The sequence below is a fragment of the Sus scrofa genome, chromosome 6 (genome assembly GCF_000003025.6).
Source record: "Sus scrofa isolate TJ Tabasco breed Duroc chromosome 6, Sscrofa11.1, whole genome shotgun sequence".
Taxonomy (NCBI): Eukaryota; Metazoa; Chordata; class Mammalia; order Artiodactyla; family Suidae; genus Sus; species Sus scrofa.
Genome location: NC_010448.4, coordinates 12,046,439 through 12,073,844, shown reverse-complemented (window position 1 = coordinate 12,073,844; position 27,406 = coordinate 12,046,439). Strand labels below are relative to the sequence as shown.

The 27,406-nt window shown below is 45.3% G+C and overlaps 2 protein-coding genes across 3 annotated transcripts; one reads left to right on the top strand and one right to left on the bottom strand.

Moving 5' to 3' along the window:
* KARS (lysyl-tRNA synthetase) lies at positions 96 to 16,370 on the bottom strand. 2 transcript variants are annotated; one of them, XM_003355743.3, is made up of 15 exons: positions 16,214 to 16,341; positions 13,820 to 13,999; positions 11,515 to 11,674; positions 10,507 to 10,672; positions 7,304 to 7,397; positions 6,770 to 6,956; positions 6,558 to 6,683; positions 4,603 to 4,722; positions 3,276 to 3,438; positions 2,992 to 3,165; positions 2,747 to 2,832; positions 2,332 to 2,417; positions 1,625 to 1,751; positions 855 to 998; positions 96 to 374 (listed from the first exon to the last, which is right to left on the bottom strand). In XM_003355743.3, the coding sequence occupies exons 2-15, from the start codon at positions 13,963 to 13,965 to the stop codon at positions 276 to 278; spliced, it is 1,878 nt and encodes a 625-aa protein (XP_003355791.1). In that variant the 5' UTR covers positions 13,966 to 13,999; positions 16,214 to 16,341; the 3' UTR covers positions 96 to 275. The 2 variants fall into 2 exon arrangements, with proteins under 2 accessions (XP_003355791.1, XP_003126904.2); XM_003126856.3 differs by lacking the exon at positions 13,820 to 13,999 and having other exon boundaries at positions 16,214 to 16,370.
* TERF2IP (TERF2 interacting protein) lies at positions 16,394 to 26,436 on the top strand. Its single transcript, XM_003126857.3, has 3 exons — positions 16,394 to 17,181; positions 22,486 to 22,610; positions 25,071 to 26,436. Exons 1-3 carry the CDS (start codon positions 16,503 to 16,505, stop codon positions 25,470 to 25,472), a joined length of 1,206 nt encoding a protein of 401 aa, XP_003126905.1. The 5' UTR covers positions 16,394 to 16,502; the 3' UTR covers positions 25,473 to 26,436.

The following is a 27,406-nucleotide window of genomic DNA, read 5'->3' as shown; positions in this document are numbered from 1 at the left end:
GTGAATGAATAAAGTGCTATAATCCTAAACCTTCATTAGCCAGCTGTCCTGGCAATAAGGTGACATTCCAAAGGTAAAGAGTGATGAGACAGGGGTAGAGACAAATGGTTTATTTGGTAACAAGGAGTAAAAAGGAATTCTTAATTCCTCTTCCCTCTTCTGGTGGCTGAAGTGGACCATGACAGCCAAACAGCCACACACGGGAAATCCCTTGAGGTCCTTGGGCAGAGACGCAGCGACGATGCCCATGTCGTGTGACGTGCCATCACTGTTTTCTAGACAGACGTGCCAGGTGCTGTGTTCTCCGCCGTGTCAGTGGCGGTTACATTCTCCTTCTTGTCTTCAGGTTTCATGGCGGGAAACAGAAGCACTTCCTACAGGAGAATGCATTCTGATAAGCAGCAGCCCTTTCCTCCAGCTATCTACCCATTCCTTTTATCCCTGGTTACTGTTGGCACCAAAATCCAGAGATCTGTGTTCTTTCAATTCGGTCCCTCTCAGTTACAGTGGATGGAAGAGCAGAAAGGCATGCACTGCCCAGGGCATGACGTCAAAGAAAGAATAAACAGAGAGCTTCCCTTCAATTATGATTTACTTCCTCATCTATAAAGCTGGGATAGCAACAGTTTCTGCATGTCACAGGCTGACTTAAGTGAGATATGCATGTCAACGGCTCAGGGTGTTCCTTGAAGCCTCAAGAAGTACAACCAATTAGTATTTCTCCTGCCTCAAGCAGAAAACCCCCAGATGCTGTCAGGTCAGATGACCCCCATCCTGTGTGGCTGTGTGTCAGGGCTCTGCCTGCCCCTCCCCCTGGCCTCCCACACAGCGCGCGCCTTCAGGGTGGCCTGTACCTTGATGTTATTGGAATCCGTGAGAAACATAGTGACGCGGTCGATGCCCATGCCCCAGCCACCTGTGGGGGGCAGCCCATATTCCAGGGCGGTGCAGAAGGTTTCGTCTATGAACATGGCCTCATCATCGCCAGCGGCCTTGGCCTAGAAGAGAACCACGCAGTGGCACTCTCTCTGCGAGCGAGCGAGCACGCTGAAGCGTTCAGAGGCACGGCCCTTCCAGGGATGCTCTGAAGGCCCCGCACCTGCTGGGGACTGGTTTCCCAGAAACTCCAGCGTGGAGCCATTTCTTTCAAAGACCTGGAGGTCAGGACCAATGAACACATGCAACTTTCCCTGTGAAATGAAAACCCCTCCAGCGCCTGGGGCTTTGCGAGTCCAGTGAAACTGATGTTCAGAGACTGCTAATTGCCAACATCTTTTTCTCCCACTTCCTGAAACGACCCCTCAGTGGCAGGGCTAGTGCAGGCAGCCCAGGGGCGCTTTGTCTTCTCATGCCCATGCCACCTCGTTAAATGTGGTATCTAAGGAAAAATGATGTCCCTGTCAAGACAAGTGCCACACTCCCCACACAGACAATTATGCCAAGCTCCATTTCTGGAGAAATCCTAGCGCCAAAACCAGTCGAGCTTTCCATCTTGAAATGTGACTTCCTCCAGTCAAGCCTGTGGCTGCATCTTTCATTTCTATTCAAGTCACCGGGAGTTGCAGCAAGACCAGGGGTAAGGGCGCTATTGTCTGGTGAGGGGACACACACGCTCCTTCCTTACCTTGGCCTGTTCTTCAAAAAGCTGCCGCTGTCGCACAGGGTCATTCAGCTCCGTGTAGGCGTTGCATATTTCCTTTTTCATGACAAAGAGCTCAAAGCGTTCGGTCAGACCCTCTTTAGAGCGGTGCCTGGGGACAGGAGACCAGAGGAGAGGCTGAATACGCAGGTTCGCTAAGAACATCTGGTACGAACACAAGAATTCCTGAATTCTAGGTGACTCACAAGGGTCAGTGATTGTGACCTGAAACCTGCGTGCATTCCTTGGCACCAACTCACGTGACACATTAGTGAGGCGGGCTGGAGACCAGGAAGCTTTAACGATCTTCACAGCAGACCCGTGCGGGACACCCATACACTGAACCACGCCTCCTGGACTCAAGCCCGCCCGTGTGACTTGCTCGCGTCAAGGGAAATCAGCAGAGGCTTGATGTGCGTTTGTACACTGGGATTTATTCTTGGGGAACACTTCCAGTCACCGTGAAAGGAAGCCCTGGCCGCGCTGCCAGAGAGGCCCCATGTGAAGAAGCAGGGCATCTTGGCAAAGTTCCCAGCTGAAAAAAGCCACTTGAGTTACCCAAACCAACAGCACACAGAGCAGAAAGACCACCCAGTGAACCCACAAACTCTTGAGAATACATCGTTGTTTCAGGTGGCTAAGTCCTGAGATGATGCGGCAGTAGGTAACTGAAACAGCACGCTGTATCTTACCATTTGGCCAGAGGGCTCATTATCTGCGGGTGATCACAGATGAATGTAGGATTGATGCACGTTACTTCCAGGAACTCGCCGACAAGCTTAAGGAGAAAGCAAAGCAGAGCTAGGGGTCCCTTCTCAGTGGCATTTTGATCACCGTTTCACTCTTGGTGGAAGAGGACCCCACTCCTCCCCACTGCTGCTATAGGGGCCCAAGCTTCTCAATGGCTGGTAAAGATTAACTGAAGGAATACACGAAACTATTTGACACAGAGCTGAGGAGAGCAGGAATTCAAACCTGTCCCCTCCCCTCCCTCTTTAGAGCCTTCCTGCGAAGCTGTAGAGGTTCTCTAAGCGGAGTTCACCTTCACGGGAGCAGGGGGTGTTACCACTGGATGAGGGCATGTACTGGAGGTGCACGGCCTTTCACCTTATCAAGGAGCCTGGCTGTGGTCCGGGGTGGAGGGCATTCCACGGCTTTTGCCACACAGATATCGTCAAGAATTTTGCGAGTTTCTGTAATACGAATGTACACCTTAGGACAGAAGACATCATACCACCCCTTAAAAAGTACACAAAGAGAAGAGCAGGGGACATTCTAGTCCCGACCTCATCTAACTCAGAGCTGCAAAGGAAGGCAGGCCCTACAGCAGAGAAGCACACGCATCACTTTACCTTCCGTTTCAAAGAGGTTAGTGTCCGGCAGCTTCATTCCCAGGGCTTTCTCAAGCTCTTCCACCATGCTGATTTTCCGGAACGGGGGCGTGAAGTCAATCTCATAGGCTTGACCCTCTGGGCCATCTGGATGGTAGGTAACCTTGTAACTGCCTGTAATGTGCTTCACCATCCCTGGGAAAGAAACCCGTCATTGAAAGCGGGGCCCACAGGACGTCCACGTGAGAGCCGCGTGCCAGCCCTTCGGACAGGCGTGGAAGACACAGGGAGCAGGAGGGATTCACCTGAAACCATCTTCTCTGTGATTTCCATGAGATCGTGGTAGTCCGCATAGGCCATGTAGAATTCACAGGTGGTGAACTCGGGATTGTGAGTCAAATCGATTCCTTCATTCCGGAACTGGCGTCCAATTTCATACACCCGGTCAATACCACCGACCACCAGCATCTAGTAACGACACATGGCCATGGTCACGGCGGCTCATCTTATCTCACTAGCTTGAGAAACTGTCCTCGAAAGCTGTAACTCGGTTTTCACTGCTCGGGGGATGCTTTCAGGTATGAGCTGTGGTAACTGTCTGGGTTCTGCAGCCCAGTGATAGAGGACTCAGTCATTCCTTGTGGTGGGGTCTCCAAGCCTCATTCTCTGATCCTTCTGGAAACTGTGAGCTTCAGATACATTTGAGTGCATTTTAATTTTGCTTAAATACTAGTTATAACAGGTTCTACTGTCTGCAGCTAATTTTTTTTTTTTTTTTTTAGGTAGGAATATTTGGAAAATCTTTTTTTCCCTTAAAGAAAAAAAAAAAAAAAAAGACTCTTTTTGTTTTTGGCTGCACCCACAGTATATAGAAGGTCCCTGGGGAGTTCCTGTCATGGCTCAGTGGTGGACGAATCCGACTAGGAACCAGGAGGTTGCATGTTTGATCCCTGGCCTTGCTCAGTGGGTTAAGGATCTGGCGTTGCCGTGAGCTGTGGTGTAGGTTGCAGATGCGGCTCGGATCCCACATTGCTGTGGCTCCGGCGTAGGCTGGCAGGTACAGCTCCTATTAGACCCCTAGCCTGGGAACCTCCCTATGCTGAGGGAGCGGCCCAAGAAATGGCAAAAAGACAAAAAAAAAAAAAAAAAAAAAAAAAAGGAAGGTCCCTGGGCCAAGGATCAAACCCAAGCCATAGAACTGACAATGCAAGATCCTTAACTGGTAGGTCACCAGGAACTCCTGCGACTAAGAATCTTAAATGACTATTTTTGATATTTAGTCTGGTGATTTGAAGATGTTTCCAACTTCTAGACAGACTCAACTCTTCTACAAAAGACTAAAATCAGAGTTAATCTAAAGAGGAGTATAAACTTAAAAGTATTATGGGAACCAAAGTATGGAAGGAGGAGCTGTACAGCTCGGAAAGACAATCCCTTTGCCCCCTACCTGTAAGTCCTGCTGATCTTGTGGAGGAATTCTAGAAATGTAAACACTCACAAGCCTGACAAATGAGAACGCATTCCCGGCTGTTCTACCCTCACAGTTCCTCTTATTTCTGTCTGCACCTGTCTAGCCAATGGTTTCCCAGCTTTCAGCTTCTTAAAGACACAGGGCATCATGTTACGGATTACCTTATGGTAGAGCTCTGGAGCAATTCTCATGTATAAATTCATGTCCAGCTCGTTGTGGTAGGTGATAAAAGGCTTGGCCACAGCTCCCCCTGGGATGATGTTCATCATGGGAGTTTCAATCTAAAAGACAGAGAAGAACAGTTAGTTTTCAGACAGAGGTCCTCAAACTAGAGGCCTTGGGGATGGCTCATGCTTTACATGCGACAGAGTCTAAGCCTGTTATAGCCCCAAGTAAAAATTAAGTTCAGTAGTAATGGGTACTTTGTTGTCTACTTGACTTGACAAAAAAGTAGAGATAGCTCCATTTTCTAGTGTCTCTTCCTATTAATACCAAACATCTTTAACATAACACCGTAAGTTTTCACAAGGTGTTAAGTGGGATTCTAAATGGGTAGTTTTTTTTTTTTTTTTTGGTGTCTTTTTGTCTTAGGACTGCACCCGCAGCACATGGAGATTCCCAGGCTAGGGGTCGAATTGGAGCTATAGTTGCTGGCCTACACCACAGCCACAGCAAAGCGGGATCCTTAACCCACTCAGCAAGGCCAGGGATCGAACCCGCATCCTCATGGATACTACTGAGCCACTGAGCCATTATGGGAACTCCTGGGTAGAGCCTTTCTTGAGTTCAATTTGAGGTATTTATTAAAAACATAACTGGTTATATCCTTTGACTTATTCTAGAAACCCATCCTATAGAAAAACTGGTACAGATGTTCACTGAAACATTACAGGAGAAAATCAGAAACTTAAACTATGAATAGGGGAAATAATTATGCAGCATTAAAAATAAATACACACACACAGACATGCAAAGGGCCCAGAATATTCATATTTTGGGGAAGTATGTGTGGAGAAAGCCCGTCTATTATGATACATACAATGTGACTTCATTTATGTTTAAGGCAAAAAATAAAATCCATCCAAAACACACACCCACACACGCGCATCTAAACAAGCAATGTATATATGCAGAGTAAATGGCGAGGAAGGATACATATTCAAATTCAAGTTTGGAGAGAGAAATTAGCTGGAAAAATGAAAAGGTGGAGGCTTTTAGCTTTGCTTCTAGTTCCTTCTTTCTTTCGGCGGTGCCCAAGGCATGTGGAAGTTCCCGGGCCAGGGATCAAACCCAAGCCACAGCACTGACAATGCCGGATCCTTAACCACTAGGCCACTAGAGAACTCCTTTATCGTTAGGATGTGTTTTGCCATAACACGTACTCACCTTTCTCATATAATTAGAAACTATTAAAAAAACATTTTTGCTCTTAAAATTTTCCTAAACATTTTCTAGAGTTAAATAAAAATTAAGAAAACCATTTTTTCTTCTTTTTTGGTTGCACCATGGCATGTGGAAGTTCCCGGGCCAGGGATCAAACCTGCACCACAGCAGCAACACAAGCCTCTGCAATGACAATGCTGGATCCCTAACCTGCTGTGCCACAGAGAAAACTCCAAAACTAATTTTTTTGGGAGGGTGTGGGGGGGTGCTGCACTCATGGCACAGGGACATTCCCAGGCCTGGGATCAAACTTGTGCTACTGCAGACATGGCTTGGGTCTAGTGTGGCTGTGGCACAGGCCTGCAGCTGCAGCTCTGATTCGACCTCTAGCCTAGGAACTTCCGTATGCCACAGGTGAGGCCCTAAAAAGAAAAAAAGGAAAGAAAAGAAAAGAAAAAGGCAAGATGAGTTGAGAAGACATTGAACATGGCATTGTTAGCACATGGATGGTCCTATACTCACACTTTTATTATCTTAGAACTCTGGTCCTACCTTCCTAATCAGGGCACTAAACAAGGTAAAATGAAGACACTGGCAAGAAAAGGGGACTGTTCACTGAGCATGAAGGATACTGACACCGGAGATGCCCGTGGAGAAGGGAGGGAAGGGAGGGAAGAGCAGGAGGCAAGCACAGCAAAGCAGCTCATCCTGTCGGCTAAGAGCTCTCCATCACCTCTAGGAATCCCAACGCATCCAAGAAACTTCTTATGTATGTGATGATCTTGGAGCGGATGATAAATTTCTGCCTCACGAAGTCATTCAGGATCAAGTCCAAGTATCGCTGACGATACCGTGTTTCCTAAATCAAAAGTAACCGACAGAAATCACTGAGGCGTCCGATTCACTGGTACCACAAAGCAGAGCCAGGAGGCCACGAGCGCTTACCTTGTCCTTGAGGCCAAAGTGAAGATGAGGTAACATGTGCAAGCAAGGAGACAGCAGCGTGATCTCATAGGGAATGATGCTCAGCTCACCCTTCTTGGTTTTCCCAGGACTGCCCTGAACTCCAATTATGTCGCCCCGGCGCAGTTTGTTATTGATACGAACAAATTCTTCTTCTGATTTATAATTCCTGAATGAAAGGAAAATGTAATTCAGTAGACAAAATCCCAAATTAGAAGTGGCCCCGGGTTTACTTTGGAACCCTCAATAAACTGTCAATGCCTAGTTAATGTGAGCCCAAGAAGAATCTCAGGTTCAATGTCAACTGTTAAAAAGTAACTGCTACATAACTGACTGCTACATAGCTGAGAGGAGTCCTTATTCTCCAGGTGACCAGATGGCCTTTTTATTTTCCAAACCATATGCTACCTCCTCTAACTTTAAATTCCAATGGGAAAAGAAGACTAAGTGGGCCTCTGTCCCCAGTCTTGTTGCTCTGGGCCTAGAAAGGCCCGTAACTGGATTATTTCTACATACCTGGAATTGGCCATGACTTGCAACTTGACCCCCTCTCCTCGAAGGTCATAGAAGATGAGCTTTCCCCCAGAAGCTCTTTTGGCATGGATCCTACCTAGAGAAAAAAACAGCAAAAATACTGACAGAACCAGAAGCTGTTTCATAAAATCAGTGCTAAGAAAGTTTTCTCCTATCTTTTACATCCAGGGAGGGCATAAACCAGAACAACTTGATTTTAACCCAAGGCCTAAGCCCTATCTTTTTCTTCATGACAATGCTGGACCCCAATTCAAAGCAGTTAAAGATATGCAGGAAGATCTGGCTTTTTAAAGGTGTTCACTGGGTTCCTGGAGTTCTGGAGGCAGCATGGTTTCTGGATCTTCCTAAATGCTCACACAAAAACAGAAAGCAGGGGAGTTCCCACTGTGGCACGATGAGACTGACGGTACCTCTGCAGCGGCAGGGACACGGCTTTGATCCCTGGCCCTGCCCAGCAGTGGGTTGGGGATCTGATGTAGCTGCAGCTGTGGTGCAGGTCTCAGCCCTGGCTCAATCCCTGGCCTGGGAACTCCATATGCCACAGCACGGCACCACCCCCCCAAGGCCCAGAAAAAAAAAAAGACTGCATAACTAGATTGGCAAGGCCAAAAAGCCAGGGACAAAATTTACAACAAAATTGTGTGGGAAGATATTCCCAAGAATCCCCAAATACAAGCAATGGGGCAAACCACTAAGGGCCTCAAGAGCCCCCACACACGAAGAAGCTGAGGGAAGTAGTGAGCGTGAGAAGTCTCCCTACAGTCCCTAAAAGCCATAGGTATTCACTGGGAAACGTGGCTGGGTGGAGGACAGCAGCTGAGACTGGGAGGGGGCCTGTCTACTGTCACGGAGGGGAGCAGAGTGCACTGCTCTAGGAAGGACTAGGGGATGAAATGCTTTCATGTAGCCACCAAGAACTCTCTACACCTGGAGTTCCCTGGTGGCCTAGTGGTTAAGGATCCAGCATTGTCACTACTGTGGCCTGGCCAAAAGAGAGAGCAAGAGAGAATAATGTCTTTTCAGACAATGAAAGCACCCGAGAAAGACATGCTCGGAAAATCAGAAAAATCCCATTTCATGAGCTGAGGGACATTAAGGATATGACACATGACATGAAAGAACACAAGTTAGAATTAGAAAAGCTAAGAAATGAGGTGATAAATGAAAAAAATCAGAAATGAAATGAAAAGTCATCTCAGAAATGAAGCTTAAACTAGAAGGAAATAAAAGTGAATAAATACAACAAATAATGCCTGAAGAAAAAAAAAAAACAAAGTGGAAAGGAAGATAAAATTTAAAAATCAAAGTGTAGGAGTTCCCATTGTGGCTCAGCAGTAACAAACCCAACTAGTAGCCATAAGGATGCAGGTTCGATCCCTGGCCTCGCTCAGTGGGTTAAGGAACTGGTGTTGCTGGGAGCTGTGGTATAGTTCAGAGACCTGGCTCGGATCCCATGTTGCTGTGGTGTAGGCTAGCAGGTGCAGCTCTGATTCAACCCTTAGCCTGGGAACATCCATATACTGCACCACCTTAAAAAAACAAAAAACAAACAACAACAACAACAACAAAACCAAAACCAAAACCCAAACCCAAAAAACAAACCAAAAAAGGTGTAAAAAGACTTTGAGAAAGTGACAAAAAAATATTGAAATGAAGCAGAGATACAACATAAAGATAAAAGGAGTCTCAGGGGTAAACTTAAGCAAGAAACATAATAAATACAAAAAAAATTATATTCAAGAAGTTCCTTAAAAAAAAAAAAAAAAAAAAAAAAGACTTGTTGAAAATACCTATTTAAAAGGCACACTGTGTACCTAAGAATCCTGACCCAGAATAACTACCATTAGGATATATTTTAGGGAGTTCCCGTTGTGGCTTAGTGGTAATGAACCTGACTAGCATCTGAGGATGTGGGTTCAATCTCTGGTCCTGCTCAGTAGGTTAAGGATCTGGCGTTGCCATGAGCTGTGGTGTAGGCTGGCAGCTGCAGCTCAGATTCAACCCTTAGCATGGGAACTTCCATATATTGCAGGTTCGGCTGTAAAAAGAAAAAAAGGGGGGAAAAAAAAGCACCTATTTTAGTAAAATGACTGGACTTTATGAGGAAAAAGAAATCCAAGGGGCACTTTAAAGCAGGGGTTTTCCCTAGGTGGTAGAATTATATAGGTCATTAAACTTCTCTCTCTCTGCCTCTCTGAATGTTTCAACATTTAAAATTTTCTCCAACAGTTTTATTATTATTATAATTTTTTTTGTATGTGGGGGGTGTTAATCAAAAACAGGATTTAGGTTTTTTTTTGGGGGGCTTTTTCAGGGCCGCACTTGCAGCATACGGAAGTTCCCAGGCTTGGGGTCAAGTCAAAGCTGCAGATGCCGGCCTAAGCCACAGCCACAGCAATGCCAGATCCTTAACCCACTGAGTGGGACCAGAGATTAAACCCAATCCTCATGGATACTAGTCGGGTTTGTAACTTTCTAAGCCACAACAGGAACTCCTAGTTATTATTTATTTATTTATTTATTTTTGTCCTTCTTTTGCCATTTTTTGCCTCCCATGGCATATGGAGGTTCCCAGGCTAGGGGATGAATCGGAGCTGCAGCCACCGGCCTACGCCAGGGCCACAGCAACGCAGGATCCGAGCCGCATCTTCAACCTACACCACAGCTCACGGCAACGCCGGATCCTCAACCCACCGAGCAAGGCCAGGGATCGAACCCACAACCTCATGGTTCCTAGTCGGATTCGTTAACCACTGAGCCACGATGGTAACTCCCTAGTTATTTTTTAAATTAAGGAGAAGATTCCACACGAGATATTAAACTCCAAAATAACAGCTTTCTAGAAATATAGCCTAATAGTGTAAAGCAGTCTCAGAATACAGGTTGGAATTTCAAGGAGCTTAGCGCCATGGCTCCCACTGATGAAAAGAAGGCCTTAAAAAAGACTATGAAACAATAGCAGCATCAGGCTAGGAGTTCCCCACAAAGAATGCCCCCTTCCTCTGTGGCATCACCACTGGAATGTGATCTCGTGCCTTAGGGCTGCTCTTTCTGTGAACAGACCTATTGGCACCATTCCTAGTAGTGGAGCCTCCGACACAAGCTACTTGAGAGCCAGACCATCCCAGACCTTCCTCTGTGCAACTGGAGAGGCCAGTTCCCAAAGCACCAGGGCCTCTTCCTACCTGCCACCTTTAAGGTGATGTCAGTCAGGTGGTCCCCAGGCTGCAGGTGACTGTATTCTTCGATGAAGTGAGTGAGCGAGATGTCGACGTGGAACTTGTGTGGGTATGGGTCTTCCCCACTGACCTTCAGTTGGTGCACTGCCTGGCTGCGGATTTTGAAGTATTGCTATTCGAAACAAAACAAAGCAGAACAAAATGAGCTTTTGAGAAGTTGAGCCTGGTCAGACTAGCATAGCCAGGTTTCTTTAACCAAGCCCTCTGCATCCCTGAAATCAAAGGAATGGATAAAGGGTGAGGTTTGCACTTAAATATACAGGGTGGCCAGATCCACAGCTGGGAATAAAGGCCAGAATCCCAAAATACAAGACTCAGCAAAAAGAACAATCTGATTTCTGCTTAAGTTTAACTGGTGCAGGTGGCCCTGTTACCACTTTCAAGGATGCATCTGCATGGCGAGTTAGTTATCAGCCTACTTTCCTTCCCCTGGGCACATACCAGACTTTCCCCCAAAGCAGCCCACGGCCTAGAGGGTATGAAAAGGGAATATTCTCTATCAGGGGGCAGCAAACTTTGGTGCAACTACTCGACTGCAGTGTGACAGCAGCCGTAGACATATGTAAATGAGTGGGCGTGGCTGCGTCCCAACACAATTTTACTTCTAAAACCAGGGAGGAGGGGTGGGGGAGTGGTGGATTTGGCCTGTGGGCCACAGTTGGCCAATGTGTGGGCTAAAGTAAACCCAAGCTCACCGTTAGGGAGACGTTTTCTCTGAGTTGCTCTAAGGCCCAGCTAGCCTACCTGGAAGTACTGGATTCTCCCAAATGTCTGCAAGTAGTGGATAAGAAAAACACGCAGGGTCTGCGCCTTTAACCAGATGGAGAGGTGGGCCCACTCTCATCCACCTCCTTAGCCACTGGTCCTTCCTGCTGTCTGGCCTCATGGAATCTGCCATAAGCCTCATCAGAAGCTTCCCTGTGGCCAGCCGGGGCGGAGGTCCCGAGGACTCACATTTGGGTCCAGGCTCTCCTCCTCCGCAGCAACGCCATTGTCAGTGGTGTGGTTGGTGGCAGCAGTGGTGGCCTGGCTTAGCTGTTTTTCACTGAGCTCCTTCTGCTTGGCCTCCTTCTCTGCTATTTTCTTCTCAGCTTTAAGGCGTCTCTTTAGCTCACTGTTGGGAAGATGAAAATGTTCAATGTGACAGGTGCCTAAAGTGTCCTCTATGTTCTGCCAGGTAGACACTTTTTTTTTTTTTTTTGGCTTTTTAGGGCCACACCTGTGGCATATGGAGGTTCCCAGGCTAGGGGTTGAATCGGAGCTATAGCTGCTGGCCTACGCTACAGCCACACCAACTCCAGATCTGAGCTGCATCTGGGGCCTATACCACAGCTCACCACAATGTTGGATCCTTCACCCACTGAGCATGGCCAGGGATCGAACCCACATCCTCATGGATCCTAGTCGGGCTTGTTAACTGCTAAGCCACAAAGGGAACTCCTGCCCCATAGATGTTTATCAAAACCACGAACAGCCTGGGGAAACGCTCTTGCCCAGGTCTACACCCACTGCTAGTGTCTTAGTCAGTAAACTCCTAATGTGAAAGACACAAAGAAAAAAATAAACTCAGAGTAAAGATGTGAGAGATCTTTTTCAAAAAGTCTTTTTCCCAGTCTGGCATTAGGTCCCAACTAAAATCAAGACACTAGAGGACAAAGAAAATCCTACATATTAGTTTATATTCAGAACAGGAAAAAAAGGTTTTCCAGCAAATCGGCAAGAACAGCTTGAGAAAAGCCTATTAGGTTTGGAAGCTCCCTGAGGGCGAGGACTGAATCTTAGCTGTCTGATAACCTCCGCACAGACCCCCCAGGGTGAAAAGGCAACATCTCGAGCTTTGTCTTCTCTCCCCTCCCCCAGGGAGTGGGTTGGTCTGGGGTCGGCTGAGGGAGAGGTGGCTCTTCTGAGTTCAGAGAAGACACTCCACTGCCAGTCTCTCCCTCAGCATCGATCCGTGCGTGGACAGTGGCCCTCAGCAATGGCCTCACCTCCGTCAAGCCTGACTTGGACAACAAACTGGATGCAAAAGCATACGAAGCAGCAGGGAATAGGGGATAATATACCATCTTTGGACTCAGACTATTTGGGCACTAAAAGCTGACACACGCACCTACCAATTACGTGACCTTGGGCAAGTGACTTAATTTCTCCCCATCTGAGAAACAGTAAGACACTCTTCTCCCCAGAAGTTGGTGTGAGGACTGAGATGAGTACGTAGAAGATCCTGCTCCTCACATTTTAGGAAGCACGCAAATGTGACCATTCTAGGTGTCTCTCACTATGTTGACCCTTCACTCTCCACCTCCACCAGGAAAGAAACTTAACGGATGTGGATACATTTCTGGTCAAATCTCTCACTATCCAAACTCTTGATACTTGTCACCCGAGACTCAAAAACTCAAGCGATGTGTACAACTTGGTTTAAGTGACTTGAAATCTTGCGATCTAAATCCAGAAACCAAATTTGGATAGAGAGGGATACCCTCATTATTCAAATAGAATTGATCATTCTTCCAAGTCACCAGTGTTAACTGAATGAGTAGTTAATAATAATGAACCATGGCAAAGGATCCTTAGTCATGCATGGCTGCATTTCGTTTGGTGTCAGGGCACATTGTTAACTATGATTTTAGAAAAGCTCAATTAATAAAAACTTAACTGGAGATTTGAAGTGATTATCTTTTCAGTAAGAAATCTGACTCAGAGGGACTTAAAGTAGGTGCCTCTGTCTGGAGAGAAACTATTTTGTAGCAGATGTGCAGCCACCTTTCCAGAACAGTGTGCTGGGCTTAGGTGCTGTATTGCAGTCAGGGGGCACCTAAGCCTATCTGGTTCTTCCTGGAGTTAACATAATAAATCCGCTTTCTAGTCAACCAGGTGTTGCTCTTTAAATCATCAAAACAACCATAAAAAGGTCCTAGGGATGAGAACTAAGACTAGAAACCAAATTAATCTCAGGAGCAAATTCCAGAAAGACAGAGAAGGGAAAATAACCTGCATTAGAAATTCTTTATTCATACTAAGGTTTTGTTTTCAGCACTGTTTTACAATAAGACCTAAAAGTCATCTCAAGACCCCAAGGAGTGAGACTCTGAATTTATTAAAGAGAAAAGGAGAAAAGACTATTGGTTTTGGTGGGTAGCAGGGCTGTTTCCTTAGCAACAAATCTAAGGACTCAACCAGAAGCTTAACAGATAAGAGACTAAGTAAGGGAAGGATTTTTGCTCCCAGAGCAATAAAGAAGGTAATTGGCACCAACCTTCTTTTATCAGAAAGTGGCTTGTCCTTGTGAATCGTTGTGAAAGGGGCAAGTTGATACAGGCGCAGCTCCCTCTGCCCCCACTGTGCCCAGGAGGTTTGGCGCAGGGACCCCCTAACCAGCCTTACAGCAGCTTGCGTCAACATGGTAGAATACCCTGGAACTAATGATTACCACCACCTAACAGGAAACACAGAGAGGTGGTGTCAGATGGACAGACAGTACACATACCCCCAAGGAGCACTCCTACTCTTAAGGGTTGGGTGGTGGTGGTGCGGGCGGAGGTTGCACAATCTTTTAATGTCCCATTTTCCATTCTACCCTCTCAACTGACAGCAACCTTCTAACACTGTGCTGCAACTCTAACTGATAACAGTCTTAGTCCCGGCTATGGTAAAAAGGTGCCTATCCGGGGACAAAAGTCAAAAGCAGGTAAATTAACAGTTTATGGGCAGAGATGATCACAACACTCTAGAAAATAGGAGACAAGCCCCTGACAGGTGGTTTCTCTCTTGGAGATTAAACACCTGGCCACAAAGATGGCAATGGGAAGCACATAAAATATCACCATCAACTGCAAACTCTGGACGAAGCTAAAAACAAACCACACAAAAGCAATTATGTCAAGGAGAAGACTTGTTTGGAGCTCTAGGAACAAGGAGGAAAGGAGAATTTCAGATGAGTCGTAGATTACATTATGTTTATACATTAACACTGGAAGGCAACAGAATGACAGGAACTATGTTCTTGATTTCATTAAAATAAATTTGGCCCTTCATTTAGGAATGAGTCACCTGGCAGGCAGCCATCTGTTTTTAAACTTGGAAAAAAAATAACTGACATACAGGGGTGTTCACTAAAGATTCAGATCAAGGAAATTCCAAGAACAATTAAGAAACAGAAGGAAATGTTAGTCATAAACTATTTCGGCCCATTAGAGAAATATACATCAATAGCAGATTCTTTTAGACACATGAGGAGGTATGATACAGTCAGGATAATGAGCACGGGCTGTAGAATTTGCAGACCTGATTTTAGATTATTTGCTCCAGAGCTTTGAATCCACGGCGGACAAAACTTTAGGCATGCAAATTTCAGCAACGTATATAATCACCAGAGCTTCAGTTTATTAAACTGAAAAATGGATATTAACACCTTCCTTGCAAGGTTATCACTGAGATTAGAGGAAAGTCTAACATTCTAGCACAGAGCCCAACACACAAAAAAAGATGCTTTAAAAAATGACTGCTGTAATTAATCTAAGAAGTCAGCAGAAAGGAACTGGCCAGTTTCCTCAGTTTACCCTAAAATTACACACTCAACTGGAGTTTTTACTTAGGAGGCATCTATGATTTATAACTCTAATATTCAATTACTGACGTAACGGGATCAAAGTTCAATCTTCCTCAAGGCAGAAGTTCAAGACCAGGTTCCAAACTTTTACAAAGATCTATTGGTCACTCTTCAAACAACGTTATTAGGGTGCCATCAAACCAAAAGCTTACATATTTCCTTTCTCATTTCCCTAGAATATGTGAAGCGTAAACCCAGAGACACAAAAGGAAACGTCAACTCTAACTGCCTGAATGCTAAAGCAGTCATTACATGCACTAAACTAACTTTTCTCCTTGCAACTGGAAGAGCACTGTATTTATGTACTAGACTTGGGAGTACTGAGGAAATAGTCACTCAATCATTGCTCATGTTTTATGAAGAACTTTGGTTGAGAAGGAGTGCAGTATTCAGAGAACAAAAGACACAGCCAGTGAAAAAGGCAGCTAATCTTTATTTATAAGTACTTTCATACTCCAGGGACTTGGGGTGATCACCAAAGATACATCCAGCAATGCTGAGTGCAGCTTGGTATATCCGGCTGACAGACCCTACTGCTGGACACTGGTGATTTATTCAATAATCACAGATCCTTTGAGTAACTCATACGGATAGGTGCACAACACAGTTGAAAAACTGATCTTTTTAATACTAAAGGTTCACAGTGGCTTTGGCTAGGCCAAGGACAATTTGAAGGTCTTTCTGAAAAACTAGGGTATTTAACATTCCTCCAATTTCCTTATTGGGGCGTGGCTCAATAATAACGCATTTCTCAAGGGGGAGCAAAGGGGAGAAGTAATTTTCCCTTTTCTCTGTCGCCTCTCAATTCTCCGCATACTCTCACTCCAGGAGTACGACGGGGAGGAAGGACGCGGTCAGCGCGGGCCCTCGGGCATCCTGGGGGATGTAGTTCAGGGCGCAGGGGCTACGTTCCTGCATGTGGGTACCCACGAGAGCCGGCAGGAAGGCCCCAAGCACAGCCGCTACGGCCGAAGCCTCGAGGTACTTCTTAGTCCAGACTCTCCGATCGCAAAGGTTTTAACGACCCGCATCGACACTTACTTTTTGCTCAGTTTCGGCTCCGCGCCGTCCACTTTAACTTCAGCCGCCTGTACCGCAGCCATCTTTCCCGAGGGCCGGACCTAAAGAGGATGAGACTCGTAGGGCGATTTTCAGGTCACGCTCGGAAGTCCCGCCTCTTCCGGGGAAAGGGGCGCCCACTGTTAACGCGCAGCTGTCGCGCAGGCGCATTTGGGGCCAGCAGCCGCGGCGTCTGGTACGTTACCTCAGGCAGTGGGGCTCCGTGCGCCAGACGCTCGTTAGGGGGCAGCTCTTCCGCTGCGCGTTCGCAATGGCGGAGGCAATGGATTTGGGCAAAGACCCCAATGGGCCTACCCATTCGTCGACTCTTTTCCTGAGGGAGGATGGCAGCTCCATGTCCTTCTACGTGCGTCCCAGTCCGGCGAAGCGCCGGCTCTCGACGCTCATCCTGCACGGCGGCGGCACCCTGTGCCGGGTGCAGGAGCCGGGGGCCGTGCTGCTGGCCCAGCCCGGGGAGGCGGCGGCCGAGGCCTCGGGCGACTTCATCTCCACGCAGTACATCCTGGACTGCGTGGAGCGCAACGAGAAGCTCGAGCTGGAGGCCTACCGGCTGGGCCCGGCTCCGGCGGACGACCAGGCCCCAGAGACGAAGCCCGGGGGGCAGGCCGGAGGCGGCGCCGCCGCCGCGGAGTCCGAGCCGCAGCCGCACGCGGGGCGGATCGGCTTCACGGACGCGGACGACGTGGCCATCTTGACCTACGTGAAGGAACATGCCCGCTCGCCCAGCTCGGTCACCGGCAATGCCTTGTGGAAAGCGATGGAGAAGAGCTCGCTCACCCAGCATTCGTGGCAGTCCCTGAAGGACCGCTACCTCAAGCGCCTACGGGGCCAGGAGCATAAGTACCTGCTGGGGGAGGCCCCCGTGAGCCCTTCCTCGCAGAAACTCAAGCGGAAAGCTGAGCAAGACCCCGAGGCTGCTGATAGCGGGGGTGAGGCCTGTCGCTGGCACCTGCGCGGCGTGGGGGCGGGGGCGTCGTTCCTGTCCCGAGGGGCGACCATGTTGTGTCTTTGGTAGCATCCCCCGCCCCGCCCCCCTGTGACATCCGGGTAAAACTAACACCATTTTCTGATCTTGAATTCACTTTTCCAATAGGTGGGATATTGACGGGGTTCGCTATTACAAAGGTACAAAAAGAGTATATGGAAAATTCTCCCCCTTTTCCTGCCCATTAGATACTCTCCCCCGCCCCCACCCCCCACCCTGCGAGGCACTGGGGAACCACCTTCTTGGGTATCTTTTCAGAGAGATTTCACAGACTCCTTTTTAAAAACAATTCTCCAGTGTTTAAGGAAATTCAGCATAAGCCCTGCCAGACCAGTTTATTGTAATGTCTTGGCTGAAACAGATGCATATTCACATAGAAGGTTCTCAGCAATTGGAAATGGTTTTTTAGTTTCGCTCAGGTGAGGTGAGTTTCTAAGGCAGTTGAGTTGAATGTTGGGACTCAGGTGTGGTTAGGATACAGCAAAGCTGGTCAGATGCTTCACTTCTGATATAAGGGATATTGACAGTTGAACCTGACCCTTTTGTTCAAAGAGGCATACTTCTTCCCCACTTCCCTATTCTTATGTGGCTGTTGCATCACAGGTGAGGTCTGGGGAGGTAAAAACTGTTCCTCTTGTTTTGGTTTCGGTAAAAGTGACATTTGAAATTCATTCAACAGATATTTGAGCTTGAGACACTTATCTTGCTGGGATAGAAACACTAAAACTCCCTGCTTAAAATGCTAGTTTAGTGAGTGCTATAGAGAAAAATAAATCTGAGTAAGGGCTGAAGAGGAGGTCGTTTTCTGCAGCGTGGGAAAGGAAGTTACCTATTTTAAACTGATACTTAAGCACAGACCAAAGGAAATGAAAGAGGTAGCCAGGTGATTACCTGAAGACGGGGTGTTCCAGGCTTAGAGAATGGTAACTGCAAAGGCCCTGAGGTGTGTACTTGTAGCAACAAGAGACCAGTGTGGCTGGGATGGAATAAAGCAAGAGAGAGAATTCTAGGAGAGCGGACAGGCTATGTGTAAAGGAGATCATGTAGGGCCCTGATTTTTAAATTAGTAGTATGGAGATGTCTAGTAGACCAGTCAGAACTTGGGACTAAGTAAGCTGAATTCTTTCTTTCTTTTTTTTTTTTTTTTTTTTTTTTGTCTTTTTAGGGTAGCATCTGTGGCATATGGAGGTTCCCAGGCTGAGCGTCAAACTGGAGCTGCAGCTGTTGGCCTACACCACAGCCACGGCAACATGGGACCGAGCTGCCTCTGTGACCTACAGCATAGCTTATGGTAAAACTGGGTCCTTAACCCGCCGAGTGAGGCCAGGGATCGAACCTGCATCTTCATGGATCCTAGTCTAGTTCATTAACCACTGAGCCATGAAGGGAACTCCTTTTTAATAGTAGCGTGTAGGTGGTCCTGAAACCAGGAAGACTAAGAAAAAATTTTTATGTATTTGATTATTTTAAATTTATAGCTTCTCATGATAAAGTCAGAGAGCAAACTGGAAAAATAGTACCAGTACATTGAAACAGAGTTTGTTTCCTTAATGTCCAAAGAGCTTGGAGAAGATAGTAAGTAAAAGAAAAACTGGTAGAAAAGTGGGCAAAGGAAATGAAACAGAAAGTTAGAAGAGGAAATAAATAAACGGCTACTAAACAAATGCAGAGATGTTGTTTAAATTAAAGGAAGTTAGACCCTGAGCAGAGGACCAGTACACAGACTGTCTGGACTTCTGACCCATGGAAACGTAAATGTGTGTGGTGGTGTTTTATAGAAAAGTAAATCAGAGCAAGGCAATGTCACATCTATTAGACTGGAAAATTAACAAAATGAGTAACATTCAGAGTTAATGATATGTATATGAAAACAAGTACACCCCTACATTGTTAATAGAAGGAAAACAGTACAGTTTCAATGGAGGAAATTTTGACACAATCTGACAACATTTAAAACACATGTTCGGAGTTCCTGTCGTGGCACAGTGGTTAACGAATCCGACTAGGAACCATGAGGTTGCGGGTTCGGTCCCTGGCCTTGCTCAGTGGGTTAATGATCCGGCGTTGCCGTGAGCTGTGGTGAGCTGTGGTGTAGGTCGCAGACACGGCTCAGATCCCGCGTTGCTGTGGCTCTGGCGTAGGCCGGTGGCTACAGCTCCGATTCAACCCCTAGCCTGGGAACCTCCATATGCCGCGGGAGCGGCCCAAGAAATAGCAACAACAGCAACAACAACAACAACAGACAAAAAGACAAAAGACAAAAAAAAAAAAAAAAAAAAAAACCACATGTTCCCCGTAAACCTAAACCGTGTATTGCTTCTAGGGATTTATCATACAGATAATACTCGTTTTTTTTTAACATGAAGAACTTTATTTATTTATTTTTTTGGGGTCTTTTCTTGGGCTGCACTCACGGCACATGGAAGTTCCCAGGTTAGGAGTCTAATCAGAGCTGTAGCCGCCGACCTAAGCCACAGCCATAGCAATGCCAGATCCGCGCCGCATCTGCGACTTAGACCACAGCTAACGGCAACACCGAATCCTTAACCCACTGAGCGAGGCCAGGGATCGAACCCGCAACCTCACGGTTCCTAGTCGGATTCCTTAACCACTGCACCACAATGGGAACTCCCCAATATACTCTTAAGTGTAAAAGAATACAGTAGTGAAAAGTCTCCCTGCTCCATGCCTCTCTCCTTGCTTCTTCTCCAGAGACAACCACAGTTTTTGTATGGTCTCCTACCTTCGTCCTTTTTGCTCACCATAACACCGCACTAGACAGCAGTTCTTCCTGCAGTTTGCTTTCTTTTTTTAACAGATCTTGAAGCTTTTGTGTGTTTGTTCATTGTTTGTCTCATTCTTGTTCGTTGCATGTTTCATTATGTGAGCCATATGTTGTTTCCACTTTTTATTATAGAAAATTTCAAACATTTCCAAAAGTAGTAGAATGAACTATATTGTGGGTACCCATAACCCAGCTTCACCTGATTATAGTTGTGGCCAACTTTTTCGTCTGTACCTTTCATCCTGGCTTCTGGGGTTATTTAGAAACCAGAGCCAGGCATCATCCCATTTTATCTATTTTAGCCTATATCTCTAAAAGAAAAGGCTTTTGTTTTAAGCGTACATAAAATAAAATTGACTTATTTTGATACATGATTACATATTTTAAAAATTAGAAAAAAATTTTATTGTAAAATATACAATTTTAGCCATTTTTAAGTGTTCATTTCAGTAGCAATAAATGCATTCACATTGTGATGCAGTCATCACCACCATCCATCTCTTGAATGTTTTTGTCCTCCAAAACTGAAACTTGTACCCATTAAACACGAGTCTGCATTCTTCCCTTCTCTAGCCTCTGGTTGCCATGATTCTGCTTTGTCTTTATGAATTTGATCTCTCTGTACTTTGTATAAGTGAAATCCTAATGCTGTTTGTCCTTTTGTGTCTGGCTTATTTCACTTAAGCTCATGTTTTCAAGGCACATCTATGTTGTAGCATGTGTGAGAATTTCATTCCTTTTTAAGATTGGATAATATTCTAATACCACATTTTGTTTATTCATTTTTCTGTTGATGAACAATGTTGTTCCCGCATCTTGTCTATTGTGAGTAATGCTCATATGGTTTGGGTGTACTAGTATCTATGTGAGACCCTGCTTTCATTGTGGGGGTTGTATATTCTCAGAAGTGAGATTGCTGGATCATATGATATTTATATGTTTAGTATTTTGAGGAGCTGCCATCCCCTTTTCCACTTAAATGTTTTAACACATGTAGATTTATATAACCATCAGCAGTGGGAGGTCCCACTGTGGCTCAGCAGTAACGAATCCGACTAGTAATCGTGAGGCTGCGGGTTTGATTCCTGGTCTTGCTCAGTGGGTTAAGAACTGTGGTGTGGGTCACAGACACGGCTTGTATCCTATGTGGCTGTGGTGTAGATGAACACCTGCAGCTCCAGTTCAACTCCTGGCTTGGGAACTTCCATATGCCGTGGATGCAGCCCTAAAAAAAAAAAGGAAAGGCCATCACCAAAATCAGGATACAGAACAGTTCATATAAAAAACTCTGTTGTGGGAGTTCCCGTCGTGGCGCAGTGGTTAACGAATCCGACTCGGAACCATGAGGTTGCAGGTTCGGTCCCTGCCCTTGCTCAGTGGGTTAACGATCCGGCGTTGCTGTGAGCTGTGGTGTAGGTTGCAGATGCGGCTCGGATCCTGCGTTGCTGTGGCTCTGGCATAGGCTGGTGGCCTATTGGTAGTTTTTGTTAAGTGGAAAAGAGCAGAGCTAAATCCTCAGAGAACAAAGAGTAAAAGGGAAATAGGATGTTTAACTTTAGGAGGCCCTCCTTTTTGTAGATGGTATATTGTGGTAGCCCCCCCTCCACCCCAGCTGTCTTGAGCCGGGTCTCACCCAAGGCCCTTTTGTCTTAGGCTGGCACCCAAAGACTGATTCTTTGGGGTTATGACATTTTGGCTCCCTTGTCCCAAATTGGTCAACTCTGAAGGGGCTCCCTAGCTCCACACTTTTCCATGGTTTCAGTTGAGGCCTTGTTAGAACTCTTCCATAGCTTCACTTCTCTGCCAATTTCTGCTTTCTTCTCTTCAGCAGGAATTTCTCCAGGAACAATCCCTAATCAACACCTTACATCTTAATCTACATCTCAGAATTTGCTTCCCAGAGAACCCAATTTATGGCCTAATTTTGTTAATGTGCAAAATCTATCAATACAAAGCAAAAGATGAATTAGGCTTGAGTTTTTATTTTACATATGAGAACCTAGGAAAATTGCCACCATTTTTTAGTGTAATTTTTCAAAAGAGTAGACATTTTCTTGTTTGTTTATGTTTTTTTTTTTGTTTTGTTTTTGTTTTTTTGCTTCTTAGGACTGCACTCTCGGCGTATGGAGGTTCCCAGGCTAGGTGTTGAATTGGAGCTGCAGCTGCTGGACTACACCACAGCAAGGCCAGATCTGAGCCACGTTGATGAGGCCAGGGATCGAACCTTTGTCCTCATGGATGCTAGTCAGATTTGTTTCTGCTGAGCCATGACTGGAATTCCAAGAGTAGAAATTGTTGAACATGCATGTCTTATGTTTTTCTTACCCTTCTGATCAAAAACAGTGTCTGCTTATAGGAAAAAATTGCAGGTTCACCCTGGCCCAGAGTTCACTGAGCGTTGACTATGTTTTTGGTTATTGTAAAAGAATCTTAATTCTAATCTGGTGGTGTTCTCTTTAATAGAACCACAGAATAAGAGGACTCCAGACTTGCCTGAGGAAGAATTTGTGAAGGAAGAGATTAAAGAGAATGAAGAAGCGGTCAAAAAGATGCTTGTAGAAGCTACCCGGGAGTTTGAGGAGATTGTGGTATGTTGTCTAGATTTAACTCATATGTTTTTCATAATGCATTGTCCTCCTTTGAAATAAGTCATCCCATCTGTGCTTTTTACACACTTAAGGCCTAGAAAGGTGAGAAAGAAGTTCACGACGGAGGAGGAAAATGGAAAGTGGGACTGATGTAGCTTCCAGGCTTGTACCTTTTAGTTTTTGGTAGGACAAAAGATTGGGGAGATTTTTTTTGTTTCTTTTTTTGTCATTTGTCTTTTTAGGGCCGCACCGGTGGCATATGGAGGTTCCCAGGCTGCTAGGGGTCCAATCGGAGCTACAGCTGCCAGCCTACACCACAGTCACAGCCATGCCAGATCCAAATGACATCTGCAACCTGCACCACAGCCCACGGCAACACCGGATCCTTAACCTGCTGAGTGAGGCTGGGGATCAAACCCGTAACTTCAGGGTTCCTAGTTGGATTCATTTTTGGCTACACCACAATGGGAACTCCTGGGAGAATTATTTTTAAACAGTATAAGGCACCTCATTTTGAGTACTTTGATCTCAGTGTAATTTTTCCAGTCAAGATTATGTATTTAACTTTTAAAAATGTTTTTATGCTTCTCAGGTAAAAGTAATTTTTAAAAGAATTTGGAGTTCCTGTTAATCATCAAGCATCGTCTCTTTGACAGTGCAGGTTTGATCCCTGGCCTCGTACAGCGGGTTAAGGATCCTGTGTTGCTAAAGCTGCGGCATAGGTTGCAGCTATAACTTGGATTCGATCCCTGGCCTGGGAACTTCCATATGCCATGGTTGTGGCAAAATAATAATAGTAATAATAATAATTTATCAAGCAATTTCAGGTCTTTGTATACTTAAAACTTTATTGAATTTTTTAGCTCTTCCATATTCACTTAATTTCTAATACTTTGTTGGTATCTCATATTTAATCATAGTTATAGAGAAAGATAACCATAAAAGAATGAGTAATAAAAAAACACTGTAATTTGTGCATAACTTCCCTAAGAAGAAGGATCTTGTAAATTAACTTTTCTTACTAACACCAAGAAAAATGGTTAGACCTCAGTCTAAAACAGAAAAATAGTTGAAAGTTCATTTAGTTAAAAAAATTTTTTATTCATTTACTTTTGTCTTTTTTAGGGTTGCACCCATGGCATGTGGAAGTTCCCAGGCTAGGGGTCGAATCAGAGCTGTAGCTGCTGGCCTACACCACAGCCACAGCAATGCCCGATCTGAGCCACGTCTGCACCCTGCACCGCAGCTCACAGCAATGCTGGGTCCTTAACCCAGTGAGAAAGGTCAGAGGTTGAACACATGTCCTCATGGACACTAGTTGGGTTTGTTACTACTGAGCCACAACAGGAACTCCGAAAGTTCATTTAATTTAAAGTTGGTTCATTTTTTTTATAAACTTTGAAGAACTCTCAACAACCCTCAAACATGGCCTACATAGGTCTCTTCTCACATAACATGCTTCATAATGTGCCTAAATGTTGTGTAGTGTGGAGGGCGTAATATAGTCATACAGGAAGGCGCTGGTGAGCATTGAGCATGTAGTGGTGAGCAAAATAGATAGAATTCCTGCCCTGTGGAGCTTATGGTCTGAGAGTGAAGTCATATTTTAAACAAATAACCCAATGATGGAGTTTCCTGCATGGCTCAGTGGGTTAAGGATCTGGTGTTATTCCTGCTCTCTGGTTACAGCTGTGGCACGGGTTTGATCCCTGGCCTGAGAACTTCTGCATGCTGTGGACGCAGCCGAAAATAGCAACAACAAATAATCTGATGTGTACATGTGTACACACATATACGTATGTGTATGCACATGCATACATTTTCTTTTCTTTTTTTTTTTTTTTGTCTTTTTGCCATTTCTTGTGCCTCTGCTGCGACATATGGAGATTCCCAGGCTAGGGGTCGAATTGGAGCTGTAGCCACCTGCCTATGCCAGAGCCACAGCAATGTGGAATCCGAGCTGCATCTGCAACCTATACTACAGCTCATGGCAATGCTGGATCGTTAACCCACTGAGCAAGGGCAGGGACCGAACCCGCAACCTCATGGTTCCTAGTCGGATTCGTTAACCACTGCACCACGACGGGAACTCCTCAACAGTATTTATAACCCCATTTTTTTTTTTTTTTTTTTTGGTCTGCATACATTTTCATAATCAATGTAGCTTCTAGTCTGTTGGAATACCATATTTAATTTTACATACATGTACATACAGTACATGTATACCTCTTCAATGCCCCCCCTTGCCATATCAGATACATACATGTATATACATATTCATACAGGTACTCAGATATCCAGCATGGATAAAGGTAAGGAGGAATATAGCACATTAGGGGAACTGAAGGAAGTCCATTGTGATCGGGATGAAAAGTGCAAGAAGGTGGTAGTTAGATGTTGCAAGAGTGAGAGTTTGTGACTTGGTAATTAGGAACTGGTCATATTCATCACTTTCTTTAGGTGGACGAGAGCCCTGATTTTGAAATACACATAACAATGTGTGATGATGATCCACCCACACCTGAGGAAGACTCAGAAACACAGCCTGATGAGGAGGAAGAAGAAGAAGAAGAAAAAGTTTCTGCACCAGAGGTGGGAGCTGCCATTAAGATCATCCGGCAGTTAATGGAAAAGTTTAACTTGGATCTGTCAACAGTTACACAGGCCTTCCTAAAAAATAGTGGTGAGCTGGAGGCTACTTCCTCCTTTTTAGAGTCTGGGCAGAGGGCTGATGGATATCCCATTTGGTCCCGACAGGATGACTTAGATTTGCAAAAAGATGACGAGGGTACCCGAGATGCATTGGTCAAAAAATTTGGTGCTCAGAATGTAGCTCGGAGGATTGAATTTCGAAAGAAATAATTGGCAAGATAATGAGAGAAGAAGAAAGATTTGATGGATAAGGTGTTAAAATTTGTGACTGTTGAACTTCAGAGATTTTTACATTGGAGCCGACACTTATCTTTTGACCAATGCTGCTGTTGCTCTATGAGTCCTAGATTTTGTAGCCAAGTAGAGTTGCGTAGGAGGATAAAAATAAAAGAAATTAGATTTATTTAGAACTGTTCCTGGCAGTGTGTTTATGAAAGGAAAACCAGAGAGAGGTTGGTCTACGTAGTAGTAATCCTTTTCTGGAATGAAATCCCTGCTATCTATATTGGTGGCAGGAGCTAGTGACAGTCAGAGGAGGAAAATCCGATGGGTCTTTTCAGACAGTGAATAAAGAGCCTTATGTCCTTTGGCAGAAGCTCCTCTAGATGGTTACAGAATCCAGATCAATCTGGAAATGTGAACGGAGTTCTCTTGTGGTGCAGTGGCTGAAGGATCCGGTGTTGTCACTGTAGTGGCTTGGGTCCCAGCTGTGACATGAATTTGATACCTGGCCTGGGAACTTCCACATACTGTGGGTGTGCCCCCCCAAAGCTAGAAATGTGGAGTGATTTAATCACAAGGCCTTGAACATGGACTGTCCCAAAACCTTGCATTCCCCGGTGAGCTCTGATTTCTATAGACTCCTTTGAAAATCCCATATTCCTTTTGCCATGTTAATATTTGGTGATCCTGTTCCTTGGCTGTTCTTTTCTTTGAGTCTGTGTCAGTTCAGTCTCTAGCATGTGTTTCTTTACCTATTGTCCTGTTCTGTTTAAAACATACACAAAAACTCTATAGAGTCTCGAGAAAAGTCTTACTTGGTTACCAGTTATGTGATTTTATTTATTGAGGATAGTTGTGTGCTAAGAACTGTGTTAGATTTAAAAATTAGAGGATTAATTCCTCTTTGTTGTGTTGCTTTCATTATTAAAAATAAATAGAACTTTGTATATGAGTCTTCACAAAGTGTTTTCTTTGAATGTATTCACAAAACCTTTTAGATATAAAACTGTAAAGGAACTAACGTTTTTGGCTTTTGGTAATTAGAATCAATAAAGGATTTTAGAACTAGTAGGCCGTTAGAAGGAAGCTATTTCTTCTGGATGGAGCACAGAGACGATCCGTGTCAAGGACTGTGAAAGGTGGCTTAACAAGGTGAACTGCTGAGAGCCAAAGGGGAGAGAAGCCAATAAGGAACCATCAGGTGTGTAACAGAAGGTATCAGTGCCCACCCCAGATCCCCCAAACATTCACCATTCCAGCACATGCCTCCAACAGAAGTCCTACTGCAAGTACCCACCTGAGGTTCTCTCTGCTTGAAGTTTGTGGAGTTAATCCCCCTCGGAGCAGCTTTCAGCTAATGGCAAATGGGCATCTGAGGATGCATACTCAGCTTCTTTGCTGACCAGAGAAGTGACGGCTGATTATTTGAGTTACCCCTTGAGTGGGCAGTGGTTTCCATGCCATCTTTCAGTGGCCACCTTTAGAAGAAAGCATTGCCCACAGTGGTATCAATGCCCCTACATAGGCTTCCTTCTCTTATTTCACACCCCCATTTCCCTAGTAGTGCGTTCTGGAATCATCAGTTACACTCACGTTCTGTCCTTAGAGTCTGCTTCTGTGGGAACCCAGCTTACATCAGAGCATTTAACCTCTCCCTCCTTCGCAGGTTGGAAGGATACAACACACACCGAGTAGTAACTAGCTCACTATAGTAGTGATTCTCAAGTGGGGACTGGGAAGGGCTGGGTGATGGATATTTCTGTAAAATGTGTTCTTTGTGACCCTAGGATGAAAATCATTGCTTTCGGTGTGGAATGGAAATGTCATCTAGCTTGTCTGTATCTTAGTAAAGTTGGCCTTACAGAGCTAGAAACTGCAGTTTTCTCAGTCATGTGCAAAAGGGTCTGTTTTATTATACCCAG